The sequence below is a fragment of the Thunnus thynnus genome, chromosome 13, assembly GCF_963924715.1.
Source record: "Thunnus thynnus chromosome 13, fThuThy2.1, whole genome shotgun sequence".
NCBI classification, from domain to species: domain Eukaryota; kingdom Metazoa; phylum Chordata; class Actinopteri; order Scombriformes; family Scombridae; genus Thunnus; species Thunnus thynnus.
In genome coordinates, this window is record NC_089529.1 from 9,977,474 (window position 1) to 9,998,930 (window position 21,457).

The 21,457-nt window shown below is 39.4% G+C and overlaps 3 protein-coding genes across 3 annotated transcripts; 2 read left to right on the plus strand and 1 right to left on the minus strand.

Moving 5' to 3' along the window:
* Positions 1 to 4,003: 4,003 nt before the first annotated feature.
* LOC137195391 (uncharacterized) lies at positions 4,004 to 10,338 on the minus strand. Its single transcript, XM_067607719.1, has 2 exons — positions 9,788 to 10,338; positions 4,004 to 6,799 (listed from the first exon to the last, which is right to left on the minus strand). Exon 2 carries the CDS (start codon positions 6,776 to 6,778, stop codon positions 4,442 to 4,444), a length of 2,337 nt encoding a protein of 778 aa, XP_067463820.1. The 5' UTR covers positions 6,779 to 6,799; positions 9,788 to 10,338; the 3' UTR covers positions 4,004 to 4,441.
* Positions 10,339 to 10,397: 59 nt separating this feature from the next.
* Positions 10,398 to 13,646, plus strand: LOC137195392 (charged multivesicular body protein 1b). The gene is made up of 8 exons (XM_067607721.1): positions 10,398 to 10,642; positions 11,540 to 11,637; positions 11,733 to 11,879; positions 12,041 to 12,109; positions 12,254 to 12,361; positions 12,450 to 12,493; positions 12,694 to 12,766; positions 12,872 to 13,646. Exons 1-8 carry the CDS (start codon positions 10,627 to 10,629, stop codon positions 12,914 to 12,916), a joined length of 600 nt encoding a protein of 199 aa, XP_067463822.1. The 5' UTR covers positions 10,398 to 10,626; the 3' UTR covers positions 12,917 to 13,646.
* Positions 13,647 to 15,950: 2,304 nt separating this feature from the next.
* On the plus strand, positions 15,951 to 20,780 carry rraga (Ras-related GTP binding A). Its single transcript, XM_067607723.1, has 10 exons — positions 15,951 to 16,098; positions 16,418 to 16,540; positions 17,928 to 18,027; positions 18,126 to 18,192; positions 18,289 to 18,511; positions 19,435 to 19,530; positions 19,614 to 19,736; positions 19,846 to 19,937; positions 20,037 to 20,152; positions 20,242 to 20,780. Exons 2-10 carry the CDS (start codon positions 16,514 to 16,516, stop codon positions 20,343 to 20,345), a joined length of 948 nt encoding a protein of 315 aa, XP_067463824.1. The 5' UTR covers positions 15,951 to 16,098; positions 16,418 to 16,513; the 3' UTR covers positions 20,346 to 20,780.
* Positions 20,781 to 21,457: the final 677 nt, after the last annotated feature.

A 21,457-nucleotide genomic window follows, 5' to 3' on the forward strand; every position in this document is an offset into this window, starting at 1 on the left:
CATATGATCCAAAATAAGACAGCTGTCTCATGTACCATTTTTTGTGCAAAGAGGTGAAGCTGAAGCTTAATATCAGTTTCCAAGTGTCTTCAGTGTACTTAAAAGATAGATTCACAATTTCCAAGTCTGTCTTAAAACAACAGTCTCATATGAACATTGAAACAGGTTTTCCTCTCTGTAATCATTCCTCTTGTTCATGTTGGCTATTTAAAGATCTTTTCCTAATTCTTCCCTTATGTAAGTGATGTGGGACAAAACCCACAGCCCTTGTTTTGTGCAAAAAAGTATTTAAAAGTTTATCTGAAGCTAATGTGAAGCTTAGCCATCCAAATCAGTCAAATCAGGGGATATCTTCCAAAGTCACTGTCTTTTAGTGCCAAATTCCCTCTTTTTTTTTTTTTTTTTTACGATCCTTCCACTGCAGCTAGCTAAAAGTTAAACACTCTCCGAGGAAACACAAAGACGGAAATTTTTAATTAAAAGACTGTGACTGTGCGGGATATCCACTTTATTTGACTAACTATATGCTTCAGATAAACTTTTAAAAACATTTTTGCACAAAACAAGGGCTGTGGATTTTGTCCCCCATCACAGTGTAAGCGCATTAGGAAGGGATCTTTTAATGACCAGTATGAACATGATGAATGATTACAGCAAGAAAAATACCAGTATCAGTGTTCATTTGGGCATCTGACCGATGTTTTAAGACAAACTTAAAAAACTGTGAACCTGTCCTTTAAGAGCAGGATATTCATATGTCAGTATTGAAGAGTAGCAGCAGGACGGTGGGCGTACAGGCTGACCAAGCATGCAGGCTTTGCAATGAATGGAGCAGAACTGCAAATATTTTTGCAGTTCCAACTATAACTATAATGCTTTGACCATCAACAGGTTATAATTGTAACTCTTACCCACTTGGTTATTTGGAGATGAAATGCAATTAACTTATAAGAATAATCATTTTGAACCACACTGGATTGGCTGAAAACAGCAGCTCCACAAATCCAAATGCTACAAACTGACCTGATTGGAAGGATTTAAGTTTTTTATTTATTTTACATAATCAGAAAGGAAGCTTTGGATCAAAGGTAAGTTTCAGTCTTTATTTAGTGAGAAGAAAAGCTGTATCATGTCCACTTGTGATGCATTTATGAGTTTGTATGAGAGTGTTTGAAAGTGAGTTTAAATTTAACGCCTCAGTTATCATCTTAAGTCATACGTGTGTATAAAGACACAAATATTAATTCCAACTTTTCCAAGTATTTACTACAAAGTTGCCTGTAAAAAAAAAATTTGTGTCCCTTGCATGCCAATAATGTTGTCATGGCACCAAGAAACTTACATTTGATAACAATGACAATGCCAGAGACGATCTAGTAAAACGTGAAGTTGCTCATAGTAACACTGCAGATGTGATTATGCTCCATAATTTAATTGAAAACGCGTGCAGAGATGATACATATGATCAGCCCTGCAGTTTAATGAAGACACAACTGTGACAACGTGTCGTCAGTAGTGGGAGTTCAGGGAATTTCAAGACAGACTGAAAAATGTGTGACCTTTAATAACCCCTGTGGTTCTTGGTCAGCATTTGTCAAAATGTGACCACCAAGAGAAGACTCCAGACAAAAAGCTGTTGTGTTATATTTATTATCACAATAACACAACAAACTGAGCAACTAGATATCATTAAACAGGAATACTTTGATTTCTTTACTGGTGAAACAGTTCCTTAATGACACACAATAAACCCAAAGTCTCAAGATAGATACGATCACTGTAAAGCTACATATGGCACTACTGCACGCAGTATTTTAGATGTCTTCAGTACTTAATCACAAGCATGTCGGAAACACCTTCATTACTCAACAACAGCTATGTGCATTTACATTGTGCTTCAGTCTCAGAATTAGTGTGAGCAGCCCACATACGCTAACCTGTGCTTACATTGTCCTTTTTTAAATTTGTTTTGTTTTTTATAATACCGAGCACACTATGCATACGCAATGAACAAACACACAGGGACAGAGTGCAATAGCTGCTGGCTGCATCGTACTGCTTGAATAATTTAAATGTGCAGTAACATTTTTGCACACAATGGAAAACTCAGACAGAACTGACATCCACTATGTCCACTACAACAAACAACAGTAACCATGTAATTACACACAGGGAATCTGTTCAGCACGTTGAGGATGGGAATGGCCACTTTGAGGGGAAAATCTGTTACAAAATTGAACTCATCATGCTTTCTGCATTTTCAGCTGTTCACTCTATGAACATATTTTGTCCCAAACAAAAAACAAGGCAGCCGAGACTTTCTTTGTATTGCCATTAGGAGGCAAATCCTTGTAATGCTGATGAGGAATAAGAGAATTGGTTTGACACTGACAAAATGCAGGGTGGATTCAGGGAGAAAGGGCACAATTCCAAGCAAAAAGTCAAAATTATTACAATGCAAAAGCACAACTAAACACCTCCTAAGACCTTAACACCTGTCACTGATCGTTAACAGAGCAAATCTGGGTTTTGTTCAATAGTCTGAGGGACTGTTGTAAAGTTATTAGGGAATGAGGGATCAGAAAGGGGAAGGGAATTGAAAGGATTCGTTCATAATGAAAGCCTTAGTGTTCAAATTGGATTTATTGTTCAGATGTGGTTTTTTTGTCTGACTGTTCACATCATTTTTATAAATGTGGCCAATATCAGATTCCAGTGTGAACTGGTCATGGTCCTGAAATGACCCGCATGCCCAAAAGAACAATAACACACGCAGCACACTGTCGTATGAGGCCGCTGAGGTCAGCGTTTACAGTTTCATTTATAAGTTACTGAGCAGTGGAAGCCAGTGAATTTGTGAGCGGATGAGGACGAGCATGAGGAGAAAGAGAGCCAAATTTTTAATTTTGCCTTTTTGTGGAGCAATGGCTGCTACTTCTGTACAGAGGTGTGTGTGGATGTGGAGTCGGAGACAGGAGTGGTGGAAATGATGAGATGAATGGCTTCACAGAAAGAGATTTCATCCAATATTTCAGGAAGTCAAGGGGCTACTTTTAACTACATCTGTCAGCACTTCTCCACAAGAATCTCACAGCAAGACACTCAGTTCAGGCGACCCATCTCACCGAGAAAGCGTGTAGTAGTCAGGTTGTGTTGGCTGGAGTGATGTAAAGGTCATATAAATTCCAATATGACTGTTCAGACTGAGGTCGCATTGCAAAAAATCAGACCTGTATCTGATTTAGGACCACATATGACAGTGGTCCAAATCAGAATCGAACAGATCAGATTTGATGTGATTTATGCTGCTCTGAAAAAACAGATCTGAGTCACATATGAGCAAAAAAATGGTAGGGTAGCCTGACTTTTTTGGGAGAGTAGGGGATGGCCTATAATATTTTACTTCAGCCTTCTTTTCAATATAGTTAATAGTTAATAAATAGTTACATAAAACACAACTTTAACTTGGTGGTTTATAAAGGTGCACTTTCTCAAACACACATCAGAAGTTCCATTAAGATATAATTCAGGTTTGCATGTTGTACCAATTTAACACAATGTTATATTATTTTGAATTGTTGTGGGGAAGATCTTGCAGGGTTTTTTTTTTTAAATCAAGAGGAAGGTTTAAAGAAAAAATTAATAACTCTGGAGAGTTTTGCTTTTTTACAAGGTGAGTAAAGTTATAAAGTTCACCACCTCAATAATTTGCATACAGTCCCTAATTAAACTCAACCTTGGATCTCAGTTATACCTTTGAAATCAGGTGTTTACATTCACAAATACAGAACTGACAATATCACCACAGCTAATTTGAGAATGTGTGCCCTCAGTAAATGGTGTCATATTTCTATACAGTGAATACAACTACGTGCTGAAATTTAATCCACAGAGAATGATGATTCACAAAACAGCTATATGGGGTTTTAACCCCTCAGATACATTAAGGATTTATCATTATTCAAACTTTAACCAAATCAAGATGTTTGCTGCCAAAAGGTGATTCATAGATTATGTTTTTATATGTTAGATGAGTTTATCTTCTAGCCATAGAGAATCATCACATTACATTATCACATTCTCCTCAACAGGGGAGGGTGACCGGTACAGAGCCCCGCCAAAACGGAGCTGAAACAACCAGAAACAAAGTCCCTCAGTTTCATTGAAATCCTCTCTCTGAGCTTTCTGAAAAGTGGGCTCTTAGCGATTCTTTCCTTTTCAAAAGTCTTCATCTCGAAAGGGTGACATGCTTTGCATCCAGACCCCTTTCAGTTCTGACCTTTCGTGATCTTTCATGTCATAATCAGGAGGGATTTCAAAGCATTAAACAACACTGCGCCCGTGGTTGCCTGTTGTTGTTAAAACTTCCATTTGTGCCTCTGCTTGCAGAGCACCATGCTGAAAGCAGCCTTCATGCCTCCCTGTGGGCATGTCACTGTAGCTACACCAGGCCAGTCTGCATGTGGACATGGAGAGGGTAGGGGTGGTAGACAAGCGGGGGCTGGGCCTGGGTGATGAAGTAGCTGCTGTAAATCGGCTCTGTCATGTAAGGAGCCGGCTGATAGAAACAGGTGACGTTGGCTGTGTTGGGGATGGCGTTCTGCTCGCCCAACACCCTCAGGGCCAGGACTGTGATCATATTGAGCGTCTGTCTCCTCTCATGTCCCATCAAACACACCGTGCTCTCGTCTATCACGCGCCGCAGGGTCATCAGGTAGTCGTACTTGCTCGCCTCCTCGTTGCCGATGAAATGGCACTGCAGGTACGCCTCAATCTTCCGCTGTTGCTCGCTCACGTCAGGGAAGTCAATGAAGAAGCGGGAGCACATGTAACGCTCCAAGGACTTGATCTCTGTCTCGCTGGCTGGCCTGAAGTTCCTCACCAACAGGTCGCTGTACTTCAGCAGGCCCCCTCCTCGGATCTCCTCTGGGTTGTGGGTGGCAATGAGGCGGTGGCGGAGGTGGTCCATCGCCTGTTCAAAGTCTCCGTACATGCACTCCGCTTCCACAGTGATGGTGGACTCCCCTGCCGCCCCGGCCCATGAGCTCAACCCACTGCTGTTTGGGACGGTGTCTGCCAGCTCATGTCTCTGCTCATCAACCTGAGGCTGTGTGGGGATGTTTGCTGCACATGTGTGGCTTGGAATCTCTGAATCGGGAGGCTTCTTCGAGTGTTTTGGCTTAACAGTTTGTTCTATGGTTTCATTTGAGTCAGTCCCACCCTGAGGTGTGCTGGCTGGACTGTATGTGGGAACTGTGAGGGTGTCTGTGCCCTCAAAGGTCTCCTGCATGGAGCCTGGTACATTTGAGCAATTAACTTTAGCGCTGTCCGGTAAAGGAGGCTTTGGCTGAAGTGGTTTGGGTATTTCTATCGGTGGGAACAGCTGTGTTGTAAGATCTGACAAATCAGTCAGTAAAGACCATTTCTCAGGGAGTTGTTGTGGCTTACTGAGCATTTTCCGAGACATTTTTCTTTGCAATTTTGGCGAGGGGCAATAGTCTGGTACAATATCCTGTGATGTGCTGCAAGTTTTCTTAGCTGGGGGAGGAAAGGAGAATTCAAGATGTGGATCTTGTAGGTTTGCAGTATTTTCAGTTCTGCAGACAGCAGCGTCTACTTTAAACTGAGTAATTTCTTCACAATGGACTCGTTCCTGCGGGGCTGAATTTTCCGTATGCTCTGTGGATGCTGTCTGGGAAATTTGTGACTCTGATAGCTCTTCTTTACTCTGAAGCTTTAAACATGCATGCATCATCAGCGGATTCCTGACATCTGTGAATAACGTTTTAGGGGATGAAACTAAAGGATAATCGCTGTGAAACTCTCCTTTCTCTTCGCCATTTTCTCCACATAGCTCAAAAACAATGTCCTCCTCTGAATGAACATCCTCTATGCCATCCACTTCCCCTTCCTCCTGCCGAGATGTTAGCTTTGAGCTAATGCCCTCAGGTTCCTGCTGTGCGTCATGCTTTCCATCTTCATGCTCAGCCTGTGTATGTGGAAGCTCTTTCTCAAGCACAGTAACTGCTTCATCCTGAGATGGACTTTCTCCACCGGCTGCCTTTGCTGAGTCTTTTTCGCTATCCCCTGCAGCAACCTGAGGGATGCTTGATTGCTCTCGAGCTTTTTTTTCATCCTCATTGTGTCTTTTTGACAAATTCTGAGCATTCAATGCCAACTTTCCTCCTTGTCTCCTTTCAGTCTCCCAGTAGGACTCCAGCATGCGATCTAATATGATCTGGAAGGAGTCCACACTGAACTCAAACTGTCTTCGAAGGGCACTAACAAATCTAAGCCCCACGGTTTTAGCTTTGTTGTTAGACAGTGAGATAAGGCTCCATCTGTCATGCTCATTGAAAACTTTGACCATCTTTTGCACATATGCTTCCTTCATTGTCAGGCAGGTGATCTTCCGTCTGTTAACTCCACAAGGGAGGAGGTCTCTTAGGCTGCCCAGCACCACCTCCTTAATCACCTGGAAGTCCTCTTGCCTGGGCAGCTCCACTCCAAAAATGATGTCTAAGTCTCTGTAGCCCAGGCCGTTATCCCTCACCAGGACATGGCTGGCAGTGGCGCCATTAAGGCGTATATCTCTAACCTGGATGTCTCTTTCCACCAGCCGATCCTTCACCACACGAATGATGTCTTTCGCTCTCACCTGCAATGTAGGAAAATTCCCTCGTCCGTGGATGGGGATCACCTCAGTCAAGACTTTGTCCAGAGCCTGGACCTGCTCGAGGGTCAAGTTGTGGAACCTCTTCTCAGTTTGAAGCTCCATAATTCTCACCTGTATGAAAGACTGAAGCAGTACAACAGATTAGAAAACATAATGCAACCTTAAAAAAAAAACTGTTTATCTTTCTAGAGCAACATAATCCATTAGTTGTGCCCTTTTGTTTTCTGTGCAGGATGCCCTTTTCAAATGGCAATGTGTTTTTTCTTTACACGTTGTCTGCATCATCCCAGCGCCTTGTCTACATCCCTCTGCCTGAGTATATTTTTGACTCATTTGTTTACTCAAAAGTCTATGCCTTCGAAGACTTGGCATTTGCCTTTTTGTTTTCCTCTTCTCCTGAAAGTGTCAGATGCACAAATGCAGCCAAACAAATACGTATAAATGGAGATATTTTCACCCTTGTTTCTCTCAGATTGCAATATGTGCTTCATTTGAAACACAGCAACTGCTCTGATTCCCTTCAATATCCAGCATAATGGCCTGAAACATACTGTATGTCAGCTCTGAGGTCTGAGGATGTCTCAGTGATTAACTCGGTGGCAACAGCATCATAGCATTTGGTGATGTCAGCTGAATGGTTTACATACTTTACAGTAATTGCATAATAAATGCTCCAACATAAGCCACTGAGGATGCACTGTAGCTAATTTAATTTTCCCATGTTGAACTCTTAAGTGAACTTGCACAAGGAGATTCAACAACAGATTGATTTGCAGCGTGCAAATAAAAATACCACATTTCTTTAACAGATTATAGCAGAGTATTCTACAGATCAATGACAGTATGGTTGATATAAAAATAACAGATATTTGCGTCAACTAATCTAAAGCAAAGGATAATTATGTAAGATGTGACTATTTGAGCTGTGAGTAAGTGAATGCTTCCACTTTACAACCCCTCCCACATTGCATTTTGAGTTTTGAAAGGAACAATACAGTAACATTATGACTGTCACCAGCAGTTTCTCATGCCATTTTACTTGTTGGTACCACGAGGTAAACATTCAGTATTCGCCATGTTGAAAGTCCTCCATGTCCTCATATGCTTGTCTGCCAGCTACAGGTGACTCACCTGTGTCAACCATTCAGTGGCTCTATAATATTGTACCTGTATGTATAAGCTCGCTTCCTCTGAAGTAGAAGTGCTGAATCTAAGCTTATCGTGCCAAACAATGTGCAAACAAGACTCCATAATGTGGCTAATAAACAGCACGCTCTTGATGGATGGTGTGTTTACTCCTGCTGTTTATTCCTGCTGTTAAAACGTTGTATTTGTAAGAGGGAAAAAGGTACGTCATCATTAATGTATGCTGACTCACTCACCAAAGAGGCAAATGTCAGACTTTTAGTAGCCTTTAAAAAGAGCTTCATACTCTCAGATAGCTTTATGACAACTTCAGGGATCAGTTAAAGATAGAAGAGGGAACGTGGAGGATCCTCAGGGTGTTTTGAAGGATAAATGCTCTCATCATCCCATATACTGGATGCAATAAAAGATAATGGACTTGTTATTAAGTTCTTTTTATTATCTACTTTTAAATATAACCTTTTCTTTTTTTTTGCTTTAATGTTTCAGTCAGCATCCGCACATATTGCTGAAAATATGAATACATTTCCAAAAAGGATAATGATTAAATTTAGGCATTTCTGACTAGTTTTTTTTTTAGTTTTGAGGCAAATAATTTAAAGGAATATATCTCAAAAATACATTTAAGTGTATATTACATGTACAGTATATAAACAGGGAAATCTATTCTGGTTACACTGCTGTTTCTTTTCTGTTTGAGTTAAATGTCCCCGTTACGTGAATCATTGTAGTTTCCTAAAGGCTGCAATAAAATCTGATGCACCAATTTTCAGGTCATGAAACCTTTGTTGCTTCAAGTAAAACCTTATCACACATTTTGAGGAGGAGGTCAGAGGTGATTCCTGTTAACATCCTTATTATACACTTAACCAAAAATGTGGTTAAATATCAATACTTAATTAGAAACTGATTCCAAGAATGTGCCAAATGTGTAATTAGAGATGATCAGCATTATCAATATCAGCCAATATAAGCTTTAAAATAACATTGATATTGGTCCAATTTATCTTTTTTTATAGAATTCAATTCTATTTTTTGTGCATTTTTACACATAGTTTAGATAAGATGCACCTGCTATAAAAAAAACATGTTGCATTTAATAAATTAAATTAAATACAACTAGAATTAATCAATTTTAATATAAATCATTTTCAAAATGTGCTTCATCTCAATTTAAAAAAAGTCAATAAAAGAGTAGCCAACCCTCTTGATTTTACTGATATTGTTTTCAGACTGATCAGGTCATGTAAACAGCATCTGCTGGGTGCACAGTATGAACAGCCTGTGTCAGTGTTAGTGGTCATCAGTGTACATGTGGTGACGGTGACTGGGAGCACTGGGAAGCATGGCCCACAGCAGCCTCTAGTGAATCTCAGGGGTTACATCAGCTCGGTCCTGCAGCAGGACTGCTCTCCTGCCACTTGGCTTCTTTATAGATAAGACTATATGAGTCATACAGCTACTGAATGAAGCACCGCTCATTGGCTCCTCCTGGATTTATTTCCCTGTGCGCAAAAACGACACAAAATGCACCACATAAGGCAACGTTTAGGGTTGTGAAATTTTTAAAAATGACTGAACCAGTAAGACTGGTGAATGTATTTGGCGAATATAGCGTATTGCAGCCTATATAATCCAGCCTATAGACAGTCGTGACCTGGAGACATACATATTGATGGTCATTTGCTAAACATATGGCCAACAACATTTTGCACAGGACACTTTGTTTGTTCTTTAATGTTTTTTTTTATGTTGTCAAGCCACTGAACTTAAAATGTATCAACTAACTAGCTAAATCATCAATCAGTTCAAATTGAGTCATCTTTATTTTATGGTACAGATTGTGTACTCGTTGCAATGAATGCAGCTCACAAGTTGACAGTCAGTCTAGGTTAAATGAAAAGGCTGAAACAGTAACGTTGACGACGTGATAATACAACAACCGCACAATTAAAAAAAACTCACCTTGTTTGTGGCCAAATTAAAATGGAGTAAAGCCAGAGTAGCAGCACACAAAAAAGAAAAACACACAGAGAAATATCCAACAGGTTTATCCGACCCCTTGAATAGGTTGATGCTGAAGTTAACACGGACAGTTTCCTCTCAGCGCAGGAGCACTGTTGCCATGGCAATCAGGCGTCACGAAATATACGTTAAATCACGACGCTCGGTCTCTCTTCTAACTGCCAAGTGACGAGCACTCAAGTTGGAAACAAACATCGTGTTTTAGGGTCATTCAAACGCATCTTAACAGTTTGCTTAAGTTTGACTTTTATTGACGGAGCAAACACCGATGTGTCAGACTGAGGTACCGGCGTGCCACCGCACTGTTGCGCGGTGAAACATCACATCAGACGGGAGTGAGTCATCCTCTCTCCCCGCCGTGCTCCACACCGTAAATCTAATCATCCATCAGCCGCTCTCACCGCCCACTACTCCTCCGGTTAAACACCGCGTTCACTTTTATCTGCCTGCACACACTCCACAGAGTGTAACAAAAGCAGAGAATAGAGTCAAAACAGTAAAATTGTCGTGTTTTAATGTTCACGGTTAGTTTTTTTTCTCTTTTCATTCACGTTTTGCGGGATGGAGGAAAGGCTTCCTCGTGACGTCGAATGGAATACCGTCACCACGTGACACTGACGTCGTTCATATTTTGGTAAGACACCAGGAAGTGCGGAAGAAAGAGACGACGGACCGAAACACCGAAGAGTTGAAGTTTTTACTGACAAGTTCAGCTTGATTTAACGACTTTTTTCGCGATCTACCCGTGTAATCTTGAGTTCGCGAAGAGCCGCTTCAAAATGCCAGCCATGGAGAGTATCCTTTTGAAAAAAGTGGTGAGAGAGGGACGTAAGATTGTGTCAACAACGGCTGAGACCGAGCGTAACCAGATAGTTATAGGACGAGACTGATGAGATTTATGTGTTACAGACATCAGAGACATCGCTAAGTGGGTCAGATTCAGACCAAAGACACAAATGCTACGTTATTGATCAACCCGAACATTTTTTAGTTAATTCCAGGCGTCGTTTCGAGGCTGAACTGGACTGAAGGCCTTGAAAGCTTCACTGCTAATGGCTAGAAATATTCAAAAGCTTGTAGTCAGGGTGTTAGTTAATACTCGAAACGACAGAGTAAACAACTGTGTGTAGTGGCATAGGGCGACATCTTTAACTTTAACCTGTATCAGAAGGTAATCTTGTTACATCACCATGAAGTTGTCACAGGAATGGTTTACTAACATAGCAAAACTATAGTAAAATATCAGTTACATAACCTGTATTTGTCACTGCATAGCTAGTGACAGTCAAATGACAGTCAAATTAATTTAAATAGCAGAGCAATGCCAAATATTTTAAACCTGTTAAGGTAAGAAAGTGAATTGAGTGAATTGTTCTTCGTTCTTCAGATTGAAAAAAAAAAAAGCTGTCTCACTAGTCAGTGGCCCAACGTGATAGCAGAAACACTGAACTTTATAGTGACACTGACAAACAGATTGTATCTAATTTGGATTGATCACATCATGTCCGATACCTCATCCTCTTAATTTAGTCAGCATTGGTGCTGACACCTGTATTATTACCAAACCTTGAGGGCCTGTGTCTATCACAATCTAGTCTTTTTAGGGTTATCTACAGTGATCAAAAGGCCAAAGTGCCTGCATTGCCTGTTGTTTTTGTTTGGACTTTTTTTGTCCTTAACCTCACACCACAGAACATCTTTTCAATTTAAAGTTTGCTGCCAAAGAACTCCAAAGAAATTCCAAGAAATGTGACAAAGAGGAGAAATTAGAGAAGGCCAAAGTCAAGAAAGTAAGTTGTCATTCATTTTACTGAACAATGGCTGACTTGGTGTTTCTGGCTGTGGAAGATTTTATTGAACCTTTGTGTATTTGTGTCGTCTCCAGGCCATCCAGAAGGGGAATATGGAAGTGGCGAGGATCCACGCAGAGAACGCCATCAGACAGAAGAACCAGTCAGTGAACTTCCTGAGGATGAGCGCTCGGGTAGATGCAGTGGCAGCGAGGGTCCAAACTGCAGTTACGATGAACCAGGTACTTTGAATACTGGGTCACTACATACCGCTGTAGGCCTACAAAATCACTTACAGGCTGAAGATTGGCTTTTCAGACTTAAGAAAGCTTGTTTGTTGTCATTTTATGTTCAGAACAAAACATTCTAACTTCCATTTTAGTAACCGTGTGCTATTTCACAGGTCACAAAATCTATGGCTGGAGTGGTGAAAGGCATGGATGCCACTCTGAAGTCCATGAATCTGGAAAAGGTAGAGTTCCTTCTACCTGTGATATGCTCATAATATTTCTATTACTATACATTTATTTCTCTTTCAGCAGAAACAATGTAATTGTACTAACAGTTGGCAAGAAATTCCTTAGTAATAAAACTATTTCCCAATCCCTTCTTCCAGATTTCATCTCTCATGGACAAATTTGAACACCAGTTTGAAACTCTGGATGTCCAGACTGCCCAAATGGAGGACACCATGAGCAGCACAACAACACTCACAACACCACAGGTACGTTTCACTGCTCTGATTGTTGTTGTTGTCTGACAGTGTCCTATAAAGACAAACACGTTCATTGTAAATCTGATGTGTGTTTCAGAATCAAGTGGAGTCATTGCTGCATGAAATGGCTGACGAAGCAGGGTAATGTTTTATTCTTTTGTCCCAACAGTCTTGTGAAATGATAAAACAGGCACAGATTAAAGCTTAAATAGTGGCTGTTATTGCAAATAATAGAAATTAAGTTGAGGAATGTTTTTGACAGTGTTACACAGTATTATATAAGCAAAGACATTTCATTTAAATCTGAAAGTGTACTTTTTGAACGTGCGCGTTATGTTTAGGTTGGACCTGAACATGGAGCTCCCTCAGGGACAGACGGGATCAGTGGGTACCAGCGTGGCCTCGGCAGAACAGGTATACAAGTATACAAGTGTGTTTGCTGAAAGCTTAGTGGAATGGATTCTTCTCTCATTTTCATCTTCATCACTGACGCCTGGCTTTGCTCTCTCTTGTCCAAAGGACGAACTGTCTCAAAGGCTCGCCAAACTCAGAGATCAAATGTGAAGGACAACTGCAGTGGACTGGCATCGTAATGCAGAGCGCTGACACGCCCGTACACTACCTGAATATTACTCCAAAACACCTTTTATTTGCATAATGTCTTTTCTCCTCTTTACATCTCATGTGTTTGTGTCGAGGAGATACTGTATCATTTTCATTTTTCTCCTAGATTATGGCCACTGATGGTTCTGTGTTTATAAAAACTTCACAGCGATCAGAATTATTCTTTGGACACCTTTCTATAAACTAACAGAAATGCTGGTTACGGAAAATTGATGTACTTCTTAAATATACATATTTACCAATGAAAAAGATTTAACTTTTTTGTTATATATGTATAGTTAAGAACTCCATACATTTAAAAAATGGAGCATGGCAGTTATTAAAATGTATTTATAGGCCATTCTTATATACTTGTGAATAAGTTTTGGTCAAAAAGAGTCTGGGATGGTAGAGTTAAAGTTTTTGTTTCTATGTGCATGATTGCAGCAAACATATATTCATTTTCTCTTCTTGGTAGCAGAATGTGAAAGACCTTACCCCTTACTGGTGAATTGACTTCTTGTGTTGGTTTGCTGTAAATTACTTCTGACGGATATTTTAAGAAGATGCCGGATGGTAAGCCTGTGTGTTTGGCTGGTCATCTTTAGTATATTCACTGATCATTTGGGAAGGGGTTACAGTTTGGATATTACATACAGTAAGTAAACAATAAAATTTTATAATACTTGTATCTTGTTGCCTTTTCAATAAATTGTTTAATTTCTTTAAAAAATTCCATATAACGCTCTATTCCAGCTGCAGTAAAAAGTCCATTTCAAAAATCAACTACAAAGATAACAGCTATCTTTGGCTCTGTGACATTTTGGTAATTGCAGTGTGTTTTTCTGTTGAAGTCTTGCAACTTTCAGCTGTCAGGGAATGAACAACAGATGAAGGGTGTCATTTTAACATTATGTAGGTACCAATATATGTTCAAAAAACAAAAAAACAAGTAGAGTTATCACTTATGATCTGTTGGTGTGTCTACACAAGGTGAAAAAAGGAATATGAATGACATGTAACTACTGTCTCCAGATAATCAAAACACATAATAATTAATATAAAATACCTACAACAGTTTAAACATTGAATAAAAAAACATTTGTCAGAAATGTTGTGCAAATTAACAATAGAGGACAATAATTTAAAAAGAATAAAACCACATAAAAAGTGACACTATGTATTTCTGGTGTGTGTAAAATGCATCTCCTTGGTTTAGTGTAAGATTTCCAAATGATTATTTCTGATCATGTCATTAACAGTGATTTCTCTCATTTATCCTGCAACTACTAAGTGGTCCAAGACAAGTGGTCCAAATAAGCTGCTCTCTCTCTCTCTCTGTCCTCTGTCTGTTGTCACCGTGTCCCTCCTGGCAATCATGATTCCCTTCTTGGGGAAGGACTTGGTTTAAATCAATTTTTGAATTATCTGCTCCACTGCATGCAGATGATATCAGAGCTAATCCATCACAGTGGGCTCAGAAAATTCTGTGTAAGAAAATTATGTCTTGCTTCTGTTCAAGAGAGACGTCAATGACGTTTCCTGTGGCTTCTACTGGGAAGGTTGCTTTCATATGTGGTTATTTAGAGAACCATGTCCACGGTGTCGAGTGCCTTTGTGTGAATATGATGATGATAATTGTTAATGAAGATTTTCTGTAGTTAAAGACAGTCCTAGTCAACAGGATAAATACCATAGGTGAATAATTTTGCAATATTGGCCCACTGCCGCTCATTTATTTCTCATTTCCCACCTTCTCCTTTCCTTTTACAATAGATTCAAGACATTTTATTGCTTGCACAGGCACTGGGTACATGCATGTTGGAATTCTTGTGTGGTTCACTCAGGTTCAAAACAGAAACAATTTTTGCAATAAATAAAGTTAAAATAAGTTTTTTAAAAAAAGAAAAAAGGAGTAGCAAGGTAACTATTATATACAGCAACTAACTACTGGTCAAACAGCACAATCTGCTCCTTATTATTCTGATCTGATGGAACTCAACTAACACTGGGAGAAAACTTTCACAAAAGAACAAAGTAACCTCAGTTTAACCATAAGACATGAACAGAGACAGCATGTTTATTGCCATCTAGTGGTCATTCTGCTAAACTACAACTCAACATATTTTTCAGTGGGGAAATAAAGATATTAAAATCATTACTGTCATTAGTGCCACTCTTAATATTTCCAAGACTAACACTGATATGTGTTTAGATTGTATTAGTATCTGCATTTATTCAAACTAGGCTTTTTGTTTAGAATTAAAGGTTGTCTGTCTTCTTCTCACTGTAAAACTATTGTGCAGTCAACCCTCATGTCTGTCCTTGTCTAACACTTCAGCAGTTAAACCCTGTGTATCATAGTGAATTACGATTTGTCATAAATGACAAATTCCATACTTATCATTGCTCTCTCTATCACACGGCTGGATGGACTTCCTTACAGTCAAGAAGAAAAAAACATCTCATGTTATTCAGCTATAAAGCTCCACTGTTGAAGCTTCTAAACCACCTCACATCTCCTCTCTCACGTAAATCCAGTAACCACAGTACAGGATCCAGTAACTACTTAACCTTAGATATCCCTCAGGTACGCACTAATGTTGGCTGAACTGGCTTCAGGTACTATGCACCTTTAAATGGAATAAACTGCAAACTGCCCCCAAACTTGGAGATTTTAAAGCTTTATTATCTGATTTTTTTTTTTTTTTTACGATTCTTGTAGCTGTTTTTATTAATTCCTTAGTGATTGTGAAGTTGTGTTGTTTCTGTTTGCTGATTGTGTTCTTGTCTTATGACTGTTTCTTGTTCTCAGGTCTCATTTGGAAAAGAGATCTCAATCTCAATGAGACTACCTGATTAAATAAAGTTTAAAGAAATAAAAATAAATAAAATTCATACACGCATGATGTAATAAGATATATCCTTTAAAGGTAAAGACAACCCGTGAGCCTTCCGTCAGACAAAACTCAGGGCAAAAAAGCATGACAACTCATCATGTGACTTTGGCGTAAACAGGAAGCAGCTGATTCTGACTTCACTGCCTGTTTCTACCAAGTAATGTATACAACTGTTTACCTAAAAGCAAATAAAAATATAGCCTTAAAGTGCTTGAATATAAGTAACCGTTCTACCCTGTCGGGGTAAGTAAGACAACACGCTAACGCTGCGTGAGCCGTTTAGCTCGGCTAAGCTACCTGACGTTTATCCGGACGGTGTGTCGTGCTAACTCACTTAGCATTAGCTTAGGTGTTTATCCGGAACAGAAAAGAGTTTAAATAAAGTTAGTTCGCTGTGTATATGTTCTTCTGTGTTTAATAAGCACATGGATGGTTATGCATATATGATTTGTTCGTCGTTTAAGCGCTCAAACTTGTCTTTTGTAGTTATATCTGATTTCTGTCAGTGGAGCTAAAGCTGAATTGACAGCTAGGTGAAAATATTTGTGTTTTTGTTCAGCAGCTGAAGGAGAAGAAGAGGAGAGCTGCTGCAACACACACTGAAGTCATCTGACCTGCAGCTCAGAGAAATACTCCACATCGTTTCTGCTGAGGGGGGATGTCAAGCACAGCAATGAAGAAAAAGGTGAAACTCCTCATGGACTCTTTGTAGTGGTGAAGTACATTTACTCAAGTGCTGTTCTTAAATGCAATTTTGAGGTGCTTGTACTTTACTTCAAGCATCTACCCAGTCATTTAAAATGGAGCTTTGGATGCTTCCCTAACCCTGAAGGACGGGTTCACAATTTTTCAAGTCAGTCTTTAAACAACAGTCAGGTGTCCATGTGAACACAAAGGTTTTCCTTGCTGTAATCATTCCTCCTGTTCATACTGGCTGTTAAAAAATCCCCTTCAAATGCACTTTCTATGTAAGTGATGGGGGCCAAAATCCACAGTTTGTCATTTTTTTCTTTTTTTTTGCAAAAATGAATTTAAAAGTGTATTTAAAGCTCATATGAGGCTTCAGCAGTCTGAGTTTGTCATATCAAGTGGATATCTGCCACATTTACAGTCTTTTTAGCGTTAAATTCCCTCTTTGTGTTTTCGCGAACAGTGTTTCCCCGTTGAGCTGTGGTGGAAGTATAGAAACCAAAAGAGGAACTTTGGCACTAAAAAGTCTATTGTTCAAAGATATCTACTTGATTTGACTCACTTGGACGGCTGAAGCTTCATTTTAGCTTCAGATAAAATTTTAAATACATTTTTGCACAGAAGGAGGCTTGTGCATTTTGGCCTCCATCACTTACACTGTAAGTACACTATGAAAGGATCTTCTTATGGTCAGTATGAACAGGAGAATGATTACAATAAGAAAAACCTATTTTAGTTTTCATATTGGCACCTGACTGTTGTTTTAAAACAAACTTGAAAAAATTTTAACCCGTCCTTTAAGTACAATTCTGACATGCTTGTACTTTATTTGAGTATTTCCATTTCATCAATCCACCAGTCTTTGAAATTTGGAGATTTTGGATTATTTCCAATGCCTGTAGTCATACCCACAACAATAATAATGGGAATTGCACATTCTGATATGCAGTATTTGGTGTCTTAGACCTGTCCCCTTAAAAAACATAAACCAGGAATCAATGGGATTTCTGAACCAATACAAAGAAAGTTCCCACTTCTGTTTTTCACCTCCAGCACAAACAAACCCTCATCAGTATCATTCTCTGAATGATTTTGGCAATTTTAACAACCTGAGGAGGAGTTTCATTACATTCAACAGTCACAGACTAATTACACATGGTGGGCTTTGCAAGGATTTACATAAAATCAGTTAATGAAATAAGAGTCATTGTTATACAACACCAGTCAAAAGTTTGGACACACTTTCTCATTCAAGTGAATGGGAAGGTGTGTCTAAACTTTTGACTGTTACTGTAGATCAAGAGTTTAAGTGGAGTAGAGGGGAGTATAAACAATACTCTTAACTTCAGTGATGATCTGATCTGATGGATTTGTGCTTTCAGGTGTTACTGATGGGAAAAAGTGGGTCTGGAAAGACCAGTATGAGATCAATCATCTTTGCCAATTACATAGCTCGAGACACACGCCGCCTTGGAGCTACAAGTAAGAGCACTTTAAAGAAAGATTCTACATGAAAATACATTTCTTTGAGGCTGCTTTTTTAATCTTTAAAAAATCCTCTCATCCTTTCTTAAATGTAGTTGACGTGGAACACTCCCACGTACGGTTTCTTGGCAATCTGGTTCTAAACCTGTGGGACTGTGGAGGGTAAAGTACATTTGTTCATTATTTGATAATTCAGAGTCTTTCACCTAATCTGAAAACCTCTGTGAAACGTTGCTCCGTGCTCCCTTTACCCACCAGACAGGACACATTCATGGAGAACTACTTCACCAGCCAGAGGGACAACATTTTCAGAAATGTAGAGGTGCTTATTTATGTGTTCGACGTCGAGAGCCGTGAGCTGGAGAAAGACATGCACTACTACCAGTCGTGTCTGGAGGCCATCCTGCAGAACTCCCCTGATGCTAAAGTGTTCTGCCTTGTGCACAAAATGGATCTGGTGCAGGAAGACCAGAGAGATTTGGTAAATTTAACAGCTGTTTTCTTTCATTGCCAGTAGTGCTCCTTCACTCTCTCATGCACATTTGTGCTCTTTCACACAGAAATATACACACAGACATGTAAACATGCAGACAGTTATGTTCACAGTCTTACCAGAAACCTTGCTGCTGACGTCACTTTACCTAAAACTGATTAAGACAGAGAATAATATTGTTATAAAGTTTTATATTATAATATTTAATTGAAGGCTCACTAGATTAACCCTTTAGTAGAAACAAATGACACAATAACTCTTTAAACGAGCCAATCATGACACTAAAATCAGTGTGTTTCTATAAATTTACCTTAACAATCTTTATAAGATCGTACAGTATTTTGTTGTTTTCATCACCATTAAGCTGCTTACATCTACACATGTGCATTAGGTAATATGTATATTAACAAATGCACTCACATGAGCACACTTGAATCATGTTGTGATTCCTAACGTCAGTATCAGTAACATATCGCTCAATTCTGCCTAAAACTTCACACGCACTGTTTTGCATAGTAAAGATAAATACTGAGGAATGGATACATGAACAATGTGACTTCTATTGGATTTTTACATGCATTTAAATATATGAAAGTTAGCCTTCATGGATAATTTCACTGGAAAACCTTAACAGTTTTAGTTCTTTTTTTAATATTTATGTTGTCTCTTTTGAAATAAACCTATTGGACAACGATGATCCACGAGGTGACAGTAAAAGATAAAATAAATAAAATCAATTTAGCTACCAGTGACAATAATTATGTTCCAATTTGTATATCTATTACCTCCATATTTCTCTATTCATGTGATTTATTTATGTATTCACTTGATAGTGATGTTGAACTGAGGAAGACCCAAATTGAAATCAAATTGCTTCACTACTGTCTGTGTGACTGTTCTGGCCTTTACAGATCTTTAAGGAGCGTGAAGAAGACCTGAAGAGACTGTCCAGACCTTTGGCTTGCACGTGCTTCCGGACATCAATCTGGGACGAAACCCTGTATAAGGTTGTGATATTTGACTGGTTGTATGTTAAGATGTCAGGTCATAACGTTGACGCTGTTTGTAACATTGTTTCATGTCTTTGCAGGCCTGGTCTAGCATAGTGTACCAGCTCATCCCAAACGTCCAGCAGCTGGAGACAAACCTGAGAAATTTTGCGCAGATCATAGAGGCAGATGAAGTTCTTCTGTTTGAGAGAGCCACTTTCCTGGTGAGAGCAGCCACCACCTCTGGCAAAACAGTGTCTGGGTAGAAAATCTGAATCTAAAAATGCACATTTTTGTTTTTTTGTTTTTTTTTATTGTGTGTTGTAAATGCAGGTGATCTCCCACTATCAGTGCAAAGAGCAGCGCGATGCTCACCGATTTGAGAAGATCAGTAACATTATCAAACAGTTCAAACTCAGCTGTAGGTGAGTTCACTTTACAAAAACATCACCTTCACCTCGCACATCACCTGCTGCTTTTTTATGACATTTTCTATTGATAAATTTATATATTTTTTATTACAGTAAACTTGCAGCCTCCTTCCAGAGCATGGAAGTGAGGAACTCCAACTTCGCGGCCTTCATTGACGTCTTCACCTCCAACACATATGTTATGGTCATCATGTCGGACCCCTCCATCCGTAAGTAGTGAAGATAACATTTCTCTGCAGTGAATGTTAAGTCAAGAGACTGAATCAACATCATAATAATCCGTGTCTCCAATTTCCAGCATCTGCAGCCACTCTCATCAATATCCGTAATGCTAGGAAACACTTTGAGAAGTTGGAGCGGGTGGACGGACCCAAGCACAGCCTGCACATGCGAATGCGCTAGCCAGGGTGTTCGCGCCAGTGGATACTCTCAGCCAATCAGTCCACAGACCGCAGACAGCATGTTGCGGTCCAGCTCCGACACATATGAGCAGCCCTGCACCGTTTCCTCTATATCTTCACATTCAATCACAGTTATTATGAGAAAAATCATATTTTCTTTGGTCTAATTTCTACAGTGATCATAAATATCTCAGACGGTGATGCTTTCTGTTGAAATATGTGTCCTGACTTGAGGTATTAAAGTAAAACGAATAGTTGTGTTTACTATGAAAGGGTCTATGTTTGCTGTCACACTTTGTCATATACAGAAGAGAATCCCAGTGATCAGGGGATCTTATGTCCAAATGAAAAGCGACAGATACCGTTTGATTTTCAAATGCAGTTTGTAAGCTGTTACACTTTGAAAGTACAAACAATATAGTTATATTCAGAAATATATGGTGCGTGTAATGTTTTTCTCTGCTTTTATATTTTGCCTGTGATCACCACATGAACAACATCAACAACACAGGTCATGTTTATGCTTTATATGGTATAAACAGATACATTTAGCTCATGTTTCCTGTAAAAAAAAAAAACAAAAAACCTCCTGCTCAGAGATGCTACATGTTATTCTTTCCACAATTCATTTTCAAGTCACTGCACATACAGCCCTGTCGGCACCAGTTGTCCTGCACACACGACATGTGGTGGCAAAAGTTTGAGAGGGGGGGAAGGGTACAGGACAGTTCAGTGCACCTGTTAAAGGAGTTGCAGGGTGTCGACACCAGTGCAAGGGCAGATGGAGCAGCATGTTACAAGCACAGCACAGGAAAATCCTTTCAGTGAATTTAACAACACAACAGACAGCTGCATGTAACGCAGAATGAAATTTCATTTATTTAGTTATATCTGAATTAGCACATTAGCTGCAGTTTGGGAGCTTGCAGGGCAAGTCCAATCAATCTAGTGTAGTGAGCTCATGCTTCTAACATAAAGTATGCGGATCCAACATAATATACATTACTGGATCCAGTTTTTGATAATACTGTATATATCACCCACCAAACACTCAAAGCAGGTTGCTGCATGAAGGGCTGCATTTCTGTAGGTAAGCTACAGCTGTGATTGGTG

Bases quoted from the DNA above. Each gene is read 5' to 3' on its own strand.
- LOC137195392 (XM_067607721.1), top strand. The intron at 12,110-12,253 runs GTAGAGTTCCTT...CCCTTCTTCCAG, and splicing joins AGTCCATGAATCTGGAAAAG to ATTTCATCTCTCATGGACAA. The intron at 12,767-12,871 runs GTATACAAGTAT...TCTTGTCCAAAG, and splicing joins GCGTGGCCTCGGCAGAACAG to GACGAACTGTCTCAAAGGCT.
- LOC137195391 (XM_067607719.1), bottom strand. From the start codon at position 6,778: ATGGAGCTTCAAACTGAGAAGAGGTTCCACAACTTGACCCTCGAGCAG.
- rraga (XM_067607723.1), top strand. From the start codon at position 16,514: ATGTCAAGCACAGCAATGAAGAAAAAG. The intron at 19,737-19,845 runs GTGAGAGCAGCC...TTGTAAATGCAG, and splicing joins TTGAGAGAGCCACTTTCCTG to GTGATCTCCCACTATCAGTG. The intron at 19,938-20,036 runs GTGAGTTCACTT...TTTTTATTACAG, and splicing joins CAGTTCAAACTCAGCTGTAG to TAAACTTGCAGCCTCCTTCC.